The following is a 21,609-nucleotide window of genomic DNA, read 5'->3' as shown; positions in this document are numbered from 1 at the left end:
CATTGTGCCACCAAGTTTGTTTCAGAAACCTTTCCTTTTTCAGAGCTCTTACGATTTCAGAATTGCAGTTGAGAGATTGTAGATCTGACTATACTCTAGCAATGGGCATTGGGAGAAGCATCTCTGTCAATGGGAACCTGTTAGCCTCTCATCATTTTGGAGCAAGGTGTGTGGTCTGTCTGAACCCTGACATTTAAATATGAGCATGTGGACATGACAGATGGTTAAAAATCCTAAAAGCGTAGTTCTAAAGAAACCATAAAAAGATCCACCACAATGGGCATACGGAACAGTTTGTCTGGATACTAAGGTGATATTTGGCAGAATTTTAAAAACATGGGAATGAGCAGGAAGATCATTTAATTTTAAGTGTTTTATTATTTTTTTCTCATTAATCTTATTCTTAGTTTGAAAAGAAAACCTCTCCCTGGTTTACATGTGAATTTGATTGGACACATGTTCCCAGGAAGCAGGCTGCATACCAGTAGAATCATGTTCATTATCATACATGAAATAAAACAAGGAGATCAAAATGAGCTAAAGAATTAATAATATCATGTACCACTGTCCTTTCTTTTAGCATGTTGTAAACATGTGGATATATTTAAAGGTTTCCTTTGTGTTGGATAATATCAAAGACAGATCCGATTGATATTATATAATAAGCTATTTCAAAGTAATGAATTAGCTGAACTAATGCTTTCTTGCTAAATAAATAATTCTGAAAGAAAATAGATCTTTATTCTTAAATCCTCCTCCTTTCTCAATTAATTAGGCTTTGTTGGTAAAAGGAAGTTAAGAAATTCAGCATAAGCCTGATTATATCATGAATGTAAAATGAGCAGGGCAAATAATGGGCTCTATACTCTTTCAAACAAGTTAAATAAGTCCGTAATAGCCCACCAGTTGTGTAAACACTATTTCACTATACTTGTAAAAGAACTATTGACTTACTTGTTAACTTAAATTATCCTGGCATGCTTCAACTAAGCTTATTAGTAATTCATGTGGTGTACACAAATGTTTTTAGTTGTGGACTTTTATCAAAGATTAAAGAATTAGGAAAGCATCCTTTTAGCAAGCCCAGAAACACAAACTAGACTGTACTTTACCAGAACTGATTTTAGGAACTTGCAAAGAGTCTAAGAAGTAAAAAGGGATTTCAATCCTGGCATGAGATATTCCCATTAACAGGCAGATACCTTCCAAAACCATAAATAATATTAACATCTCACCCAGACATAATACCAAATGAATCTACTTTAGCCCACTAACCTTACTATCACATGTAAGGGGTGGAGTTGTTTTTCTCTGACATCTCACGGCTATGGATTCCTGTGGGTAACTGGTTGTTGAAAGAAACTAGAAATACGTATATTTAAGGGGGAAAACGTTGAATATATACTTGTCCTTTCTGTCACAGGAAAAAACCACCATTCTCTGCTCCAAATGGTTCCACTGCAGTCCAAAAAGACTACACTTTTTTTTTCTTTACCAAAATATGTGAATTTTTTTCTCAATAAAACAATAGTAAACCCAAGATACTATTCAGTTTAACTCTCTGTACGTCTAGAATTCCCAAGGGATTTGGGAAAGGGTAAAGAACTTAAAGTCAAAAGACTCAGGTTAGAATTTGGTTGCATCACTGACTTGTTAGTCACCATTAGGAAAATGACTTGCATTTCTTATCCTTAAATTTGGGGTAAGAATAAAGCTGACCTCATAAGGTTGGTATGAGGTGAGGACTGAGTGGGAACATGTAAATGTATAAAGGGCTGAGTCAATGCTTATGGTCCTTATCATGCAGTTTGATAACTTGATCCTATAAATGAAATGTTATTTGTCATAAAACAGAGAGACCACTACCCAGAGCCTTTACTAGAGCTTGCTTTCTTTTCTTTTTTCTTTTTTTTTTTTAATTTGTAGTACACAAGGAATCTGGTTTGCTGTATTTTCTTCTTTATTAGCTAAGATAAAGTAATTAACATATATGCATTCAGACAATAAAATCACTATTAGAAGAACCATTCTTATTTTCAACCCATATGATTTTCTATGTTTTAAGGTCTACAAGACCTTGAATTTCATCACGTCTCACTCACGTATTCATGCTTCCTGGACTTGCAGGTTTTACTGAGCATCCTTGATTGCAAGTGATCACAGATAAATCCTTACTCATTACCTTAAGCAACAAGACAAAACAAGATTGATTGGTTCACCCAGTTGGGAAGTGATGGAGTAGAAACAGCTTTAGATCCAGATGTTTAAGAGAGGACCTTAGGATTTTGCTTTTCTCTTCACTAATGCTTATGTTCAGTTCCTGGTGAGCTCTCTCCACAAGGGAGAATGACAGCTCCCTTGAGCTCCAGGCTTCCTTGTCCTTAGAACTCATGAAGCCAGAAAAGAGCCTCTCACCCCAGAGTAAATGACAATCCCCCAGATGGATTCCGATTGCTCTGCTTGGGTCATATACTTACCCCAGGGGCAGGAATGTGGGGCTACACGATTGACAGCTCTACCAGAGTCACCTAAGGTTTGGGAGGTAGTTACCCAAAGGAAAAGTGTGGAGTGCTCTTACCAAAAAGAAAGAGGAGAAATGTTGGGCATGTGAAAAAAAATAATAATAATAAGTAACAGATGTTCATTACACCTGGCTTCATCCAGCATAGCTGTCTTTCTTCCTTGTAATTGAATAAGAAATCCCTCTGCTTTACATGAATTTGTTAACAAGCTTCAATTCCTGAACAGAAGAGGAAAGGCACTAACACAGGTTGAACATTTACTCTGCTCTAAGCCAAGTTCCAGAGATTTTCACATTTAGAACTACCTAGGTAAATAATAATCCTCCTTTACAGAGACTTAGATAGGCTCATTCTGTGCTTCAGATCAAATGCATAAAACTGTCAGAACCTAGATTCAAATCCAGTTCTGCCTGATTCATTCCACAACCAAAGTGCTATGCTCTTTTTGGAACCCTGAAATCACAGAAACTGTTGACAAAAGCCCTCAGTAAGATGATGGACACAACCATATTTGGATGCCTGTGTTGATAAATCAGTCAGTCAATAAATATTTGTTAAGTTTCCACTACCATGAGTCCCTTGTATGAGTCCTACAGGTAAAGACAAGTGGCCTACTCCCTGTCTCCAAAGCTATCACAATAAAGTTGGAAAAACAAAACATATCAGCATTCAAGAAAACTTTAGGGCTCAATTATGTGGTATTTATAACATACACTTTCAGTGAGATTCCTGGGATTCCTGTGCAGAGTCTGTGCTCCTCTTAGATTGCAAGCTCCATGAAGAGAGGTAACTTGCCTCCCTAGGTCACTGCTGTATCATGATTGTAGCTATTCTACAAAGATTTGTTGCTTGATGATTAATTAGACTACAGTTACAGGAGGTTTTACAGAAAGAGTAAGTCTTGAACCGCTTACTTACAAAATAAGTAATCTGGGGATAGGTTTTTTAAAAAAGGGAAGGAAAATAGGTAATCAGTAGGCATTCTATAAATGTGGAAGGTATGGCTGGGAGAAGCAAGAATAACATGAGAATAAGCAAAGGGATGGTAGTGGATGTGATGTGCAAAGGGGCAGGTGAAGCACCAGGACAGAATTAGGCACTGCACTGATATCCAGAAATCAGGGTTAACTCACAGTTTTCAGCAGCCACTGTCAAATTTTCCAGAATCTCTGGGCTGCAGGATCTTTATCTGCAAAATGAAGAGAATGGAGTATAGAAAGCTTAGCCACTTTCTCCTTCCATCCAGTCCAAAGAATCACAAGCTTGCTAATGATGGGATTCACCATAGAAAGGAGCATGTTCAGAACACTGATTTAGGTCCAGGAACCTATATATTTTTTAAAGTTCCACAGGTGGTTAGCCAGCTTTGGGGATCACTTCTTTAATGAAGGAGAGTAAATACACGCAAAGAAAAAAATCTTCCCAACTGTAAAATTCAGAAATTTATATGGGAAACTCAGCAGGATGGAAGAAGATTAAGAGAGGCCTTAAAAGCCATAAGGGTTCTCCACCTTCATGAAGCAAGGAGACGTTGTGCCTGGAGTGAAAACTGTACATTTTTGTGAGTTGAAGTGGCAGGCTTGGGCCTTAACTTCTTTCAGCCACTCACTCAGGTCTGCAGACGTCGACTTGCTCCTCACCGAGGCCTTTTCTCCAAGAAAACCCTGAGTCCTTCTCCTCCTTTCCCCTGCGGGTTCCCTGCAGGACACTTTTGCAGAGTGTGAGAACACGCATTTTGCACTGGCAATGGTTCTCACACCTGGGTGGGACTGCACTTACTTAGAAAACCCTGGGACACTTAGGATGAAAAGGCCGCCGAACAAAAGAAAACACCCATCTATCTGTCTGTCCCGCATTGCTTTACTAAAGGTGACTGACTTCCAGAGGATCCTAAATCACTTTAAAAAACAGTCACTTCGACTTCTTACCCCGTGGATTAGACAGAATTGGACTGCTTGCTCACGAGCTGTATTTACTTAGCGATTAGCCCAGCGTTTCGATTTTAGGGCAAAAGCGAGCCAGACAGGGCGGCTTGAGGTAAGGATCAAAAAGGCCACCCATCCTTCGCCTGGGGACGCCTGCCTCCTTACCCTGTTAGTGTAACTGTTTTTCTGGATTGAATTGTAGTCTTTTTTTTTTTTTTAAAGCACTCCATATAGTCCATGCATTATCTGAAGTGTTCTTAGAGGAAGCGTGCCGCATCCCTCGGCCCCTGCGCGTCTGTCTGCGTCCGTCTGAAGCAGGTCCCTTTGGGCTCTCTTATCTGGGTCGCCAGGACGCGGGAGGGAGTGGGGGTGGGGGTGGGGGTCCCCTGCCCCTCCTGAGGTGCTGAGCGCCGGAATCCGCGCCCCGGAGGCAAAGCTCGAGCGCTGAGAACTCGCCTGCACCTCGCGCCGCCAGCCGCCTCCAAGCCGCGGAGTCGGGAAAGGAGGGAGGGGGTCGGAGGAGGGAAAGTGGGGCCAGGCGGGGGGTGCCTGGGAAGCCGGGCTGCGCTGACGTCACTGGGCGCGCGATTCGGGCTGGAGCGCTTTAAAAAACGAGCGTGCGAGCGGAGATGCTGCTCCACACCGAGCAGGCCGCCTGCAGCAGCAGCGCGCACGGCCCCCGCAGCGGCTGCAGCCAGGGCGCTCCCGAGGCCCGCGTGGCGGCAGGGGCACGGCCGGGCCCCGCAGCGCTTCTCCTCGGCGCCCCCGCCGGGGGCCAGGAGCGCTGCGCCCCGGGCTGTAGGCGCCCGCGGAGCCGCAGAAGCCCGCCGAGCTGCGCCTGGCGCGCCACCGTCCGCCGCAAGCCCGACGCTGCCCTCCCGCCGTGCCCCGCTCGCGGCCCCCTGCCCGGGCACCATGGACACCTCCTCGGTCGGCTTGCTCCTGGCCTTGCCCGTCCTGCTCCAGCTGGCGGCCGGGGGCGGCTCGCCGAGGCCAGGCGCGCTGCTGCGGGGGTGCCCCGCGCACTGTCAGTGCGAGCCGGACGGCAGGATGCTGCTCAGGGTGGACTGCTCCGACCTGGGGCTTTCGGAGCTGCCCTCCAACCTCAGTGTCTTCACCTCCTACCTGTAAGTGCGCCTCCACTCCGCTCTGGAAAGGGGGCAGAGGGAGGAAAGGAGGCGGGCCCTAGGCCAGGCTGGGGGCTCCTCGGCTCCCGCCTGCTCTGGAGGGGGCGGGCGAGTTTGCAAAGGGCGTCTTGGCCAGGCGTGTTTGGGCCCCTGGGAAATGCACGTGTCTCGGGGTAGCACGCCCGCACTTTCTGGGCCCGCACTTTCTGGGCCCGCAGAGAAGCGTCTTCAAGTGCAACCCGGGAAAGCGCTGGTGCGCTGCAGCTTTGCGGTCCAGCTCTAGGCAGGTCGCCGCGCGAATTCCTCCGACTGGAGGCATTTGCCTGCAGTGTGGGCATGTGTGCCCCTGAGCCTGGAACCCAAGGGCAGGCTGCCCAGTTGGTCCCTGCCCCAACCTCCCCTCCTTGTCCTGTCGCGTTCCACGAAGAGATGGGCTGTAAAAATTTCCCCAAAGGAGAACTCCAACTCGTCCAGCTCCAAAGGAATTTACTCTGCATCCCTTGCACAGTCGCGTGATGTAACCTTTTTCTTTTCTTTTCTTTCTTTTTCTTTCTCTCCCCCCCCCCCTTTTTTTTTTAAATGAAGTGATTATAATGTGGCAACCACAAACCCGATAAGAGCTGCCAGAACGTTATCTTTACCTTTGGCTGCCCGAGCCGCCCTTTGAAGTGCCCGCGGCCACGGTGTAATCTTTAACCATCTCCTCCTCCGGGGGAGGAAAGGGAAGTGGGCTGAAGGCGGCGGGGCGGGTAAACAGCGGCGCAGACACCCAAGTGGAGACCTGAAGCTCTCTGTCATCCCTCGGGGATCCTCCCAGCCCGTCATCCCCCCCACCACAGACTCCAAACCCCAACTGCGGAGACGAGGCAGCGGCTCATTTCATAATCTGGTCTCTGGAAAATCCAGGCCCGGAGGGTAACAGGTGGTCGGGTGGACGTGGTGACCCAGGAGGAACCCGATTCTTGGGGGCCAAGGCGACAACTCTCCATCGCCCTGTGGAGAATTTGGGGCTCGATTCCTTCGCGCAGAGAGACCAGGGGTCGGGACCACTCGGGAAAAGGGGCACTCGTGGCCACAAGGTTACACGTTTAGGTTTGAACTCGAGGCACTGCGGTGAGCCCACCCCAAACCCTGGCAATCCCAGTTTCGGCTTCTCTGATGTACCTTGGCAGGAGCGAGTTGGGATGTTTGTGAACTCGGTCTTTCCTCTGTTTAGTTGTTTTCTGGAGGGAAGAAACATGAAGAGGCTTGCACAACGCTTTACACTAGATAGTGATTCTTTTTCTAGAGACAGAGTGAGGAAGAAAAAAAAATTCTTTTTTACTTGCTTTTATTTTGCGTTGAAAGGGAGGGATTATCCTGCTAGATTTTAGTGTTAGTAGATGGCAGTCCCTTCCTCACCTACCATAAAACTATTTTGGCTGCTTTCCCTATCTGAGAAGTTTATAAAATTAACCTATTTCCCCACCAGGTTTCCCTTCAGTGGCACTTAATTGCATGGTGTAGTGATATTTTTACAGTGATGGAAATCTTCTCCCCTAAGTGATCATTCTCTAAGAATTCACATTTCCTCCGCCTAAACAACTATCTGTACTACGAAATTGTCTGTACTATTCATCTCCAGTCTCTGAGTTTAACTGCTAAACTCAGTGTTTCAAGAATCACATATTCTCCTGTATCGTGAATTTCTGAGAGCGGTTGGCAGTTGCACTTAAGAGCCTAGAACTATTCTTCCCCATCACCCTGAAGAAACTGGCCATATACAAGGGAGTTGTGCAATCCCCCCCAAACATTTACCTATTTAAATAATACACTTGTTAGAAAACTTGTTTAAGGATACAGAAAATAAATGTCACGACTTTTTTTCTCTCACTCATTTGTTAGACTTCTGTTACTAAAACTTGGCGTAAGATACTGCTTCAAATCATTTCCCACATACCTCAAATGCAGTTAACTGCATCCTCCATGTGCTGGGGAGATCTGACTGCCACTGTTCCCTATCTATCATTATGGATAACCCCTTGGAGTTAAGATACCATTAGGAAGTTAATTGTCAGCTTTTTCTCGTGCTATTTGATGACAGCCTGTATCCTGGCCTAAGGGGAAATGTTCTCATTGTCCTATAAAATATTAAACTCAGAGTGTCTGTGAAAAGTGTCACAGTGAAATGTCAAATACGTGCATCTAATGGTTAACATTTCAGGGAATATGAGTGCTAAATGTAGAAATCAGTCCTGAAGTAAATAACCAAACTGATGTTCTTCATGATGGGCAATTTCAGAATTGGTCTCCTTATAGAGTACAAAATGCCAGAGGCCATCGGATGCCCTGCCTTGGTGGGTTGAAGGGTTTCAGGTTGGGGGGTTTGTTTTGACAACCTCAGGAACTCTGTGCCGACATTAAGGGTAGATGGTGCCCTCTTTTGGTTACACCTAGAATTAAGTGACCATTTCTCCTTCACTTGTGCACTCACAACCTGAAAGAGAAATATTTATTTACTCATATTCAAATAAATAAGCATGTGTTTTACTGGTTGTATTATTTTAAGAGATAACTTCTTTTTGCTCTTAAATGGGAACACGAAGTTACAGCCCCGCTCCACTGGGGCCCAGTGGTAATTAAGCTTTGATGAGAAAGTTGCAGTGTGCAAAGACTGATGTGAGTGAAAGACCAGACTACTATCTTTTATTGTTTGTAATAAGTTACCACCATTTCTTTGAGTGAAAATGTTATCTCTTAATCTTCCTCCTCTCCCCAGAAAAGAACAAGCATTTCATTTTCTTCAGATTGATGGTGGCAAGTTCCAGCTGTACACGTTTGGCAAATAGATTTGCCACAATCTGATAACTGGCTAGTCCAACTCGTAGGTAAAGAAAGTTTCTTCAATCTCTTCATAGAAGGTTAGAGCTGTTTATGTACAGCTTTAGAATCTTTCTTCCCCAGAAAAGCTAAGTCTTAAGCCAGTCCAAACATTAACTCTCTTTTCTTACTGAACTGCATTCTCCAGTGGATCTGTAATTGGACCACTGAACATGCGTGGTATAAACACTGGAAATTTTCAATCTTAATCTTTCTCTCTCTCTCTCTCTCTCTCTCTCTCTCTCTCTCTCTCTCTCTCTGTTTCTCTCTTCCAGTGATTATGGGCTCTGATTTTACAACAGGGGCTAATAAAGCTCACTCAGCAGAAAACAAGGAACACACCAAGGTTAAGACATAAAAGCAGACAATAATTATTTCCAACGTTTAGTACATCTCAACCTAGCAGTAGTGATCTGTCAGAAAGAAAGTAATGCTAGCATCTAATCTTATTATAGGTAAGTTATTTTAATGCATCAAATGTGGACATTTTTGCTAATAAGGTCTTAAAAGTAAGCTCCCTATACTACTTTGATGTATCTTTCATTCAGTTAGTGTGGCATCCAAATAGAAAACTAAATCCTAATGAATACCTTAATATAGTAAATATACTTTTCTTTATTGATCTAGAACAGCCATTTTATTTTTAAATGAAAACTGAGTTTTTCCCTGCTATTGCTTAAAGACATGAACATTTCATCCACAGGCAAATTTATGTCACATAAACTAAAGGAACCAAGAGAAAGATTTTTTTTTATGTAGTTTGGTTACTTTTCCATATGTAACTTTGTAACAAAATTTAATTTTACACATAACTGGTAAAACTGGTTTTCATTAAAAAAACAATCAAAAATCTCGTTTATAACTAATTAAGGATGCCCTGGTGTCATACATGTGTTCTAAGCATTTAAGATACGGTTTCAAAATTAAAGAAACTTTTCAGACTCTTCCTTGAAAATTATTTAATATATTTCTACTTCCCTTCAAGCAAAGAAAACTATTTTAAATGAAGGAAAATTTTGTACTTTAGAGATGATTACAAAAGCCTTAATTGTTACAACAGTCTTAAAATTTAGGTCAGTTGCAAAAGTCATAGTTTGCTTTACAACCTACTTGCAAAAGTCGTTAAAAATATAATGATATCAGTGACTTTTCTGCGTTTTAATGAAGTTCTTTATTTTTCTTCAGGATGCCCAGGTTTTCTTAGTAGTGTTTTTGTTATGGGGGCAATTATTGAAACTAATTGACTGAGTTAGTCTGAGTGATTTCTTTTTTAAGTAGTGGCTCTGATTCAAACAATTTTATGGTGTAGATTTAGACTAAATATTTTACTGAATATGTTCAACATATGCATGGCAGAGTTTTTGTGACAATAATGAATTTTTACATATAGTAAGCATGATCCTCAATCAGATCTTCAATCTTTTTTCCCTTTACACATTTTCTTCAAAGTAAAGGCAGAGTTCTGATCTGCAGCGAAAGGTGGCAGTCACAAATGAGTTAGAAGATTGGAATAAAAAAATAACCTTTGTAATTAAATAAAACTGTACTTTAATAATGAAACCATTCCTCCTTGGATGTGCTTTAAAAAGTTCAGAAACACAAAACGAGTCTATAATTTCTCAAAGTCAAGTTTTTAACTGAACTGTTTGTTTTTAATTTCCAAAACATGTAACTGTCAAAAGCATAGACATAATAACCAAGTAAACAATTAACTATCATAAAACTAAAGACGTTGCGGAATATTTATAGTTTTACAACTGATACCTAATATCTATTTACCTTAATAAAGCATTTTTTATATTTCTTCTATTGAATGTATACATTTAAGTCATTTTAGCTATAAATTTAAGTATGTTTCCAATTAAACCAAATCATATGCCATAATATAGAAATGAAAAACAGTAGTGAGTGCTGCACTGAGCAATTTTGTGAAGTAATTCTTTTGGTTTTGTTCAGTTATTTATATAAATTTAGAATAATGCTAAATGGCACATTTCCTTGTAAACACCCACAAGTGGATATTTCTGGTAAATTGAATTCTTCATGAGAAGGCAAATTCCTTCCTATGAGATTCAACCTCCTCACTCCTGGTGCAGTGTTTTCCTCTATACAGTCTCATTCTGTAGTAGAAAAATGAATCAGACTGGCGTTAGACCCACCACTGATATATTACTTACCAAGCTGATAATTTAGTCCTATTACTATTTTTGATGTATCTTAGGATTTCATTTGTTAAACTACCCATGAGTTCCAACCTACTACAACTCTTTTATTCCCAGATCTGTCAGCTTCAATATACAGTTTTATTCAGTCATTATAGACGCCAACTACATGCTCAGTTTCACCCATGGAACTCCTTAGCTATGGGAAAAGGAGACATTGCATAGGCTGTGTGGTGGAATTTTTTCATAAAAATTTTCATAATTCAAAATTAATTTGGTTCTCCATAGGTGACATGGTAGGAAGCAGGCTCATTCTTGAAATCTCTGGCATTTTCTCCCACTTCTTCAAGTTAATTTTTTTTTTTTACACTGATTGAACCCAGTGGAAATGCCTTATTTGAAAGTGGTAGGTAGAAGAACGTTGATCATTTGATTTCACAATATGGAATAATGTTATCTAGTAGTAATGCTAAAAGACGGTTAACAGGGTGTTCAAATTAGTAGGTTAACTTTTTTTTTCCTTTTTTTAATTAAAAAGTCTTTAATTTTCATTGAGATATAATTGATGTATAACATTAGTGTCAGGTGTACACATAAAGATACAATATTTGTATCGAAAATGATAGCCACGGTAAGTCTAGTTAACATCCATTAACCACACATTGGGTTAACTACTTTTAAAATGCTTCGTAAGCAGGAGTACTTCCTCATACCCTCATTCTCAGTGTTTAAATCTGGGATTGGAAAAGCTGGAATTTACTTTAAAAGTATGCAAAAGAACCAACCATTGTCCATGAAACCATCTTCCTTAAAATCAGATGGAATAATTCTCTGGGAGGTAATGATGGGCTGTCTTTCCTTCAGGGTTTATCTTCCTCACTAGACTGTGAGCTCCACCAGGCTAGGAAATTTTCTACTTTATTTCCCAAGTGCCCACACCAGTGCCTGGCACTTAAGAGATGTTCAGTAAATACTTGTAATGTTGAATTGAATAGAATTGGCTGAACCAGCTGCTGAAATCCCAGTGGCTAAAAGAGCCCAGAGAAAGACAGATGAGAACTACTTGTCTGCAAGTAAGAGAACAACACAAGGCTACTGGTATCCCACAATTATGGCTCAGCCCCATTGGAAATACAATTAAATTGTATTTTGCTTAAATGATGCCATGAGTTGTTTAACAAACACACCAGAATTTACATGGCTAAATTACTTTATTATTGTAATGACACTAATTATAACAGCTGACGTTTATACTGTTCTTCCTGAGTGCCAGGCATTATGCTGCTACTTTACTCAATCCCACATCCCACAACAACCTTTTGACACAGGTACTATTATCATCCCTATCTTGGGGGGCCCGTTAGCTTATTGCAAGGCTATTTCCATTGCACAAAATGTTTGGGGGGGCCTCTTTGAAATTATCTTCAGGGCCAGTTTACCAGAAACACAAGAAAACCAGCCTTCTAATGTTTAGCTATGCCTCATAGTAATTGTAATTGGTGCTGAAATACTTCTTCTTAGGAACACAGTTTATGAAGCTCTAATACCACAAATATTTCTTCAAGGAATCCTGGGAAATGCAGTTTTTAATTTTCAGTAAAATGAGAATAATATTATATAGCTTAGGGCCAATCTTTTAAGTTTAGTAGATACCTTTTCATATATCCATTTTCTTACTACCACAAAAACTATTTCTCTTGTCTCCAAGTCGAAGATAAATTGTGGTAGTGCCCAAGTATTATAAAGAGTGATCAGCTGACTAATAACTTCCAAGTTAAAAATGAAACTTTTTTTTCTCTGACCAGATCTATGTGTCAAATAAAGTAGCTGAATTCTTTGGAACTATTTGTCAACTTAGAGAGACATGAACTTTCTTAATAGGCCAATTTTATTTAAGTTTGTATTTACCTTTAAAACTGATGAGATAAGATGAATTGACACATCATTTATTTGATTCAGAATGTAGAATTATTTCAACGTTTTATCTACTTATCGATCACTCTGTAAGCTCTGCACAGTTTAACAATTAAGCCAGTGATACAGACTTCTGTGTAAATAAGAAATCTGGATAAGTCAGAGAAAAGTCCCTTCCTTCAAACAAAGAACTTTTCCTGAACTATCCATTTAATTTCTTCAGTCCTTGAGTTCATTTGCTGCTGTAAACCTGTGTTAATCATTTATTGTATTACAAAGTCAAACATGAAATATCAGTAGCCGACCAATTAATTATAAAGCATATTCAATGTAAAGAACACCTCCTCAAGGAAGAACTGATGTTTAGAAAATTTAGGTTACATTGGGATATAATCTCTAAAAGCTCTTACAACAGTACACTCAACTGTAGTTTTCTGTGAACATTAATAATTTAAAATTATAGCAGATACAAACTATTCAATACTATATGTAAAATAGATAAACAACAAGGTCCTACTGTATAGCACAGGGAATTATATTCAGTATCTTGTAATAAACCATAATGGAAAAGAATATGAAAAGGAATATATATGTAAAAAAATTATTCAGCAATCCCTAACTTTCAAGTGTCTCATTTTTAACATATGCACATTTTTTCCATGTTCATTTTGCCCTTGTTGGCTTCAGAAGGAGTTTGATTTCATCTCCTAACGAAGACTGTGATGGTCTAGGGGAAAGAAAGCCATCTCTCATGCACACACTAACACGCACACAGCAACACACCAATAAGAAACAGTTTCCTTTGTGCCACTTGCTCGGTGGAAAAGATACATAACATTGACATGGCATGGCAGTGGAGAGCCGACCCTTTTAAGGGGAGACACTGAGGAACTGGCTGTGAAGGCACCTTCAGTTAGCTTCAGAAGCTGAAATGCAGAAGACAATTGTTCTGGCAATGGGAGCCCAACTCCAGCTGGGAACGCGTGCACCGAGCTGACCTTCCTCGTCAGCCTGCCAGCTGAGATTAAGCTTTCCTCAAGTGGTCCCTTGTTAGCCCAGCCTTTTCCCCAGTGTTGCTCATCTTTCACAACTGGAAGCCAAGTGTTTCAAACTGTTACTCAATTTGGCAGCCAAATTCCTTTATTTCCTCCTTCCACCTCCTTTTCTGCCCCTCTCTGTCTCTGTCTCTCTGTCTGTCTGTCTCTCTCTCTCTCTCTCACACACACACACAGTGATGACTAACCTTACATGCACGCCTTCCTTTCCAAAGTCCACACTAAGAAGAGAATCTAAGAATTTTTATGTTTCGCTAAAAATCTAGTAAACACTCTTGTGCTCCTTTTTCTCTTGAAGCCTTGATTAAGTAGAACAGGGACCTCTACAAAAGATGTCTCTTTGCAGAAATAACCTTCCTTTGATCAAAAAAGCCACAAAAGTGTAATTCTCAGGAAAGTAGAAAACCACACATGATCTCAAGTGGAAAAAATATAAAGAATTTGCTGAATTTTTAACCTTAGCACGTAACAAAGATATTATTTTAAAGTTGGTTGGTTAATGTGGTCTGTGTTAGAACTTTCATTGTGTCATGTTTGGGTTTACCCAATGTTATTTTAATGAGCTTATTGGTTCGACACACAAAATACCACATGGCGCTTGAAGTTTTTAGATTATAAATTTTCTTGTGAGGCACTTATTTGAAGGAACTCTGTTACATAATCAATTGGTCTTTAAATCTATCAGCACAAAAATAACCTTTCACTTTTTGTATACATATACGGTGAAGATTATTTGATTATAAAAATTTCCATGGAAGGAGCTATATTCCTTAATCATCTATTATGTGTATATATTAAGATGTTCACAATAAACATTTATTTCACAATGTTTGTTGAATGAATCTACAGAATGAGATTGGAGTCTTCTAGTAAAGACTGAAATAAGAAATCTTCCTCTTTATTTTCTCTTCATACTTCTTGTCCTGAAGGGACCCTTAGCAGACCTGCTTGCATTTAGCCATAGATGTACTCTATAATTAGTACTGTTGTCTGCCCGATAGAGTAGAGCCTAGAAAAATATGGCAAGAGAGATGGAAAGGGTGTGTGGAAATCTGCCACCCAAGAAATAGCACAGGCAGAACAGAGAGACGGTGAGACCTCCGCTAGGCATTCAGCCCCAGTTGGTACATTTCTCCTGAGTCTCTCCTTATCCTTCTCCATCCCTCTCTTCCAGAGAGTATCAGAGTAGGACTGGAAGGATGTATTTTCCTTTTCTCAGACACTCTACCCACCAGGGCTTCAATCTACAAGACGAAGGGAAGTTTAGAAAGAAGAGTCTTGGGGATTAAAGTTATCAACTCTTAAACGCACTGAAATCGGGGTCTTTGATTTTAACTTGGGGAATCCACCATCCCTGTGGTAGGAGACCTGAACTCACTGAAGCCCCCATCCCCCAGCAGCTGTTATTCTCCGGGGCTCAGTGCAGCGGAGTACAGGAGGAAGTTCAAGATCTTTTTTCATTGAGTCTTCAAGCTCGGGTAGCAAAAGGAAATCCTAGTTAAACCAGATTCTCCCAGGGTGTAAGCCTATCTCATTTGAAGATCTCAGAAGTTTTAGCAGCATGATTAACTGAGAGCAAGGATCCACCTTCCAACTTACAGCTGTTGGCTTGAGCATAAAGTCCACTGCCCCAGGGTCTTGTAATCGTGAGAAGTGTTAGGTGGATATGGTCTGGTCCTGAATGACTATTACAGAGTAATTTGAAGCCCCCTTTGCCTTAGCTGTAGAAACTCCTCAGAACATAGTTAATTGTATAATGGGAAGAGAAAGGCTAATTTTGGTAGATTTTTGTTAATTACAGTAAAACCAATTCAGAGCTCGCACTAATAGCTAACCATATTTAGAGTAAGCTCTACTGTAAAGAACTAAAAGGATAATCTTTTATCCACAAATTACCAGAATGACTAAGCTGTATACCTAAGGTCACATTACACAGTGCAAAACTGAAATTTAATCATGATTGCTAGAGCATTACCCTAATTGTGCAAATAAGCGGAATTAAAATCACTTAGATGGGTTGCAGAGGTTTTTGATGAGTTAAAAGCTATGTCTACCCATAGGCTTTAGAATAGAAAAGACCTTGGAGATGACCTAATCCAACACCTTCATTTTCACAGATGATGAAATTCATGCTTATAAGAGGTAAACAACATACCCAAAAATCACATAACTAGCAAGGATGGAATTGGAACCCAAGTCTCCCAAAATCCCCGGTTGAATGCTCCTTCTTTCCACCTTTTCGCTCCAATGCCAGATACTCAAGTGAATTCTAAAACTCCCAGTTACTTTTCTAGATGTTACCAAGTATCCTGTTGCTTATGCATATTATATGTTCATATCTAGGTATGTGCCTGAATCTCAACCTGATAAGATTTTGGCCCACTGTAGATACAGATAAAGTGTCTCTGTATCACCTAAAACGTCCGTAAGGCAGAAAGAAGCAATCAGATTTCGTTTGAGGAATAAATAATTAACTTCCCAAATTTCAGTTCATAGTATTTAAACATGTCTTTACTGTAATTTAAATTGCACTTGGGACTTTAATTTGACCAAATTCAGGTAGTCTTCTTGTCTCTTGTGTCTGTTCCCTTTCTCCCCTAGCACTGAAATTGCATTAATTCTGGCTCTCCTCCCTTTTTGCCTGGATAACTGTGGCAGTCTCCTATCTTGGTTTGCATAGACCCCCCAAGACACACACACTCCCTGCCACCCCACGAGTTTGTCCAAGATGAAATTCTGCTCACGTCTCCCGTACATTCAGTCCTTCAGTGGTTTTCTGTGGCTTTCACGGTAAAGTTTAACTCCTTAGTTTAACCCACAAAATCAACTTGTCTTGACTCATCCCTCACTCGCAAACCCTGTTGCCAATCCCCCCTCCCCAACCCCCCACGTTCTCTCCTCTCCAGCCATATCAAACCACATCCTGCAGTTTCCATGTCTCAGGCCTCCCCAGGTGTTCACATGTGTTGGTCTCTGCTTGGAATGCCTTTCTTCTTTTTCATCTTTCCAACTTCTGTGAGTCTTTCCATACTCAGTTCAAACATCACCTCCTCCAGAAAGCTTTCTGTGACCCACCATTTTCGAAACCCGTCTGATGCTCCCACATCATCCTGAGCCCAGACTGTCCCAGCACTCACCACCTGTGATCACCATACTTGATCTGCTTGTCTGTTTTCACTACTGGACTCTATACTCCCCTTGAATTGTAGATTTTCTTGGACCAACGAAGAAAGGAGTCTCACTGGATTAGAACACAAAATCCCTAGGTACCAATCATGGTTTTCATTTTCTCTACTTTATGATGCTTTGCTATCTTGGGGCCTTGCTTACCCAGGAGGGACTGCCTCGCCCAGGGCTATCCCTGGAGATAGCAACGACTCCCCTGCAAGTGCGCCTTTCATGTGCAAACCAAGCAACCCAAAGCCCACAACCCCAACCTCCTTCTTTATCGGGCTCTTGCAGGACTCTTACACCCTAGGTCAATATTTCCTGCCCTAATCACCCCAGGGCCAGGTACCAGATAACTCGGGGCAACACCTACACCCCGAGCCTGATGACATTATTCGAACTAGCCAATTCTAAGTCTGCTTGTCCTGCCCATTCCTTCCCATGGAAACCACAGTAAAGGCTCTTGCCCCCGCTTTCTTCCCTCTCCTTCTTCTACCCACCATGTGGTCCTGCATAGCTGGATGTGCCCCCCTGCTCTTGGTAACTGTGAATGACAAACCATCTTTTCACTAGCAGTCATCTTGTGCTCTATAGGCAATCCTCTACCTGAATAACTTTAACACCTACATCTTCAAACACCCTTTGCCCCTGCATGCCTGTGCCTGGGCAACTTCAAAAGCCTTTATGGCCGGGGCACACTTAAGGGACAGTCAACACCATTTTCCCTCTCTAGGGGACACTCCCTGTTCCCCTAAACTCTACGTAAGACTCGGGCCTAAGATACAAGGTGCCACCAAATGTATAACAGAGAGTGAGATAAGCTGATTGAATCTCCGGTATAATCTTATAATGTGGTGACCAAGAGGCCCTTCCTTCCGAACTTGGCAGACTGCATTGTTTGTAAACTCCCAAAACAGAAAAAAAAAAAAAAAAAATCAAAAAGTGCTTTTTAACAGTTTTACCCCTAATTTCTCATTTGAGTCTCATAAAATAGTTATGAGTACCCCTACTTCAGAAATGAGAACATCTTTTGACAAAGCTCACATGTCTTGAATAACCTTAGCAGGTTACTCCGCATCTTAGTTTTCTCATCAGTAAAATGGCAATAATAATGACATTTACCTCACTGGATTGTTGTGAAGATTGGTAAGACAACGTATGTTAAGAACTTTGCATAGTACCTCATATGTGGAGCATGCATGAAATGTTAAATGTTAGTGGTTTTGTCCGCCATGGGTTACAGTTGTTATAACACTCAACCCATTTTTTTCAAATACACAGTGTTGCCTCTTGTTGTTATCCCCCCAAAACAGTTAAATCAATTGCCCTAAAATTTTACAAGTGTAAATGCAATTTTCATTAAACAAGATTTTTTAATGTTAAACATGAGAGGAGGGGCTTCCCTCGTGGCACAGTGGTTGAGAGTCCGCCTGCCGATGCAGGGGACGCAGGTTCGTGCCCCGGTCCGGGAAGATCCCACATGCCGCGGAGCGGCTGGGCCCGTGAGCCATGGCCGCTGAGTCTGCGTGTCCGGAGCCTGTGCTCTGCAATGGGAGAGGCCACAACAGTGAGAGGCCCGCGTACCGGGAAAAAAAAAAAAAAGTGGTATTTTTTAATATTAACAACTGAAAAAAATAATTATACTCTAAGGAAAAAAACTGATTTAAGAAATAGGCTTATGTCTATCTGAAAATACATTCAAAAGAGTTGAACTTTCATGAGGAATTTCAGTAGCTGTTTTCAGTAAATAAGCAGTTGGTTCTATGCAATTACAGGAAGGATGTTTGCATTCAGTGATGACAATGAGGCTAAAATTACTTCCTGGGGAATCATAGATACCAGTGACTTGAATCTGGGAGCCGGGTCGGGATTCAAAGTTAAATAGGAGGTCAGAGTACCACTCAGCTTATATTTAAGCACGAGGCCTCTGGAATTAGGTCCAGTGGACCCCCAGCAGAGAAGGGAGATGCATGGGTGGTTATTGGACTGGACAGTCTTTTAACTCTGCTGGATAAGCCCATGTCACCATCTCTACAGATTCTCGGCACCCCTCTGCAGAAGAAGCAAGCTGCTTTACCCATGACCAACAAAATCAAGAGAGCAGGTCTGAAAAGGACAAGGGAAATCTCCCCCATAGGAACACTTTTCTCTCTTACTAAATGTGAAAAGATGATTCTGGAATTCTCAAGTGCCTACTGAATTACTAAAGTAGGAAGCTGATCTATTTTGCAGCCCTGAAGCCAGAATTAAAGAAACTTTCAGACAGACATTATGTGTTATCCAGCAGCACAGATTGGAGAAATGGGATCTGTCAGCCTGGCTTTAGAAAGCAGTCCAAATAGTCACTAAACCAAGGGGGATCGAAGGCAGCAAAAGTTGACCAATTTCAAATGAAGAGTCAGAAGGGTCTGTCTCTCAGGCAAAGCAAAGTTCTTTAGGTGGAAGGGGAGTAAGAGGAAAGTGACTGTCCCGAGGAGACTGTGACATATAAGGAAGGGATTTCAAAAGTGTCAAGAGAGACTCAAAGGTGAGGTGAGCTGAAGGATCAAAAGAAGAGTGAGGGGGACTTCCCTGGTGGCGCAGTGGTTGGGAGTCCGCCTGCCGATGCAGGGGACACGGGTTCGTGCCCCGGTCCGGGAGGATCCCACATGCCGCGGAGCGGCTGGGCCCGTGAGCCATGGCCACTGAGCCTGCACATCTGGAGCCTGTGCTCCGCAACGGAAGAGGCCACGGCAGTGAGAGTGAGGCTAGAGGACAAGCTGTCAAGTGTGGCATAGACCCTGGCTACTGTCTCTGCTGTGGGGTTGGCTCACCCAAAGGATAAAGTTCAGTCCTTCAGAGATCTACACACACACACACACACACACACACACACACACGGGCACATCTCTGCCTTTACACAATGGAAACTCCTTTTGGAAACAACCTCAAAATCCTGAAATACATGTATCTACTCTATCTACAAGGCCACTGGCACACTGCTAAGAGCTGGGAAATCATTGCTATTATGGTGCAGCAAAACCAAAGAAAACCAAAACATGCAGAGGAGCAGTGCTCTAGATTAGAGTCTAGATCCACGGTTCTCAAGCTTGTCAGCATCTCAGCTCCATTTGAGTAATGTGAACCATCTCCAGGCCCAGATCACACACCAAACCAACTAAATCAGAACCTCTGGGGGAAGAAACTAGGCATCAGAATGATTTTTCACTCTCCAAGGTAAATGCAATGTGCAGTCAAGTTTTGAGAACCCCTGAACTAGGTCTAGCTACCCCACTGATATCAGCCGTAGACCCTCTGTAAGATGCAGAGCCTCCCTGCCTCAATTTCACATCTGTAAAGTAAGAGAGGTGCGCACATGCTCTGAGATAGCTCCTAAATCTATCGTTCTATGAATCCATCAGCTTGACATGTGTGGGTATTGTCCTAGGGCAGGTGTGGCAGGATTGTAGAAAATGGGAGGTTTCCACACACCCACAGTCAAACCCATTTTGTGCAGCAATTCTGGGAGCATTGTTTACCCTCCTGCAGTGAGCGTTACTTAAAATGACTTTATTTGTTTTACAGTTTAGGGGGCCTCTGCAGGTAGCCTCAGGAGCCCATTCATTTCATTAACATTAAATCAACAAGCAGACCTTCTTTCTGCCTCTCTCAAGCAGGATTAATGGATTTTGGCATGATTTGTGCATCTAGCAGCAAAACCTCGTGCTGAGAAAGCTAGCAGGCTTGACTAATTCCCAGCAGTGCTAACTTCATAAACTTACTTTAAGCTTTTAACTTTGACTGAAGATTAAAGGTAATGACTTCACGCTGTTACATTTGAATGCATGATACTCAAGGTGCATTAAAGAAACTATACAAAATGACAAACTATTTGATAAATTAACATTATATATGTTTGCATGTGTGTGTATATGTATAAATATATGGTTTATATGCTTATGAAAATACTCAATTTTGTGATATAAAAAATGGATCCTCTAAAACACTGAGATTCACCTAATAAATAATCATTACACTAAATATGGTATTGGCAGATGCATATGTAAAGTGTAAGCATGAGAACCTATAGTCTGAATATTGTAAATACGCTAATAGGAGGCCCAGTGTTGTGTGAAGCTGTAACATCATGGACTGTTGAATATGAATAACTTTCTAAGAAGCAAAATGATTCTACTCTCTGAGACCAGTTAACACATATGAAGAATCCCCCGTATGACCATGCTAACCCTTTTTTCTTCCAGACAGTCTTAAATTAAATTCAAAATTCAGAGAAGTCTGCATGAAGAAGAGAGAGAAAAGGGAAAAATACAATATTTCCAGCCCATCTGACAAGACTACATAAAAAGCTTTTGATCAAAGGGTCTTAAGTACACTTTACTGGTGTGACAAACAACATTTTTATCCCTTTATTAGATTTATTTTCTTCTGAAAACTGCAGTGACCAGGGTATGGTTTGTGAAAGAAAGCTGGCAGGGTTGTGTTCTTTGATTCCTAATTAACACCTTCAGTCTCAAAAGAGAACCAACAGAAATACCATAAAATGTTGCAGCTGCATTGTGATTCCGCTTGGTTGGTTTGCTAAAAGTCGGCTGGGCATTGGCAGCTGCAATAAAGAGAAAGCTCAATGGATGTTTTGTATTGTGCCCACTGAAGTGAAAGAAGGCAACCATTTTAATTTTCAAATGGGCAGCTGCAGAGGGAGGTTTAAATGGAGCTAAATACAAGATTTACTGTTAATTTATAGTAAATAAACAAAGAAAATAAAACCTAACTTTCAAGTTTTTACGGTCACATAGACATTTTAGTGAGCAATTATGAAGGACAATAATTTGGGAGCCTTTTAGCTACTGATTGGAGGAATTTGGCAGCAAGGAATC

At 41.4% G+C, this 21,609-nt stretch overlaps 1 protein-coding gene across 3 annotated transcripts in view; it reads left to right on the top strand.

Annotated features, from left to right (window-relative positions):
• The first annotated feature begins 5,362 nt into the window (after positions 1 to 5,362).
• The window catches only part of LGR5 (leucine rich repeat containing G protein-coupled receptor 5), a 120,346-nt gene continuing 104,099 nt past the window's right edge, over positions 5,363 to 21,609 (top strand). For all 3 annotated transcript variants that reach the window (XM_060112779.1, XM_060112778.1, XM_060112777.1), the window contains exon 1: positions 5,363 to 5,574. In XM_060112779.1, the coding sequence (XP_059968762.1) occupies positions 5,363 to 5,574 (212 nt within the window). The remainder of the gene's footprint in view (positions 5,575 to 21,609) is intronic.

Source organism: Mesoplodon densirostris, chromosome 11, assembly GCF_025265405.1.
Source record: "Mesoplodon densirostris isolate mMesDen1 chromosome 11, mMesDen1 primary haplotype, whole genome shotgun sequence".
Classification (NCBI taxonomy): domain Eukaryota; kingdom Metazoa; phylum Chordata; class Mammalia; order Artiodactyla; family Ziphiidae; genus Mesoplodon; species Mesoplodon densirostris.
This window is presented reverse-complemented; position numbering and strand designations above follow the sequence as displayed.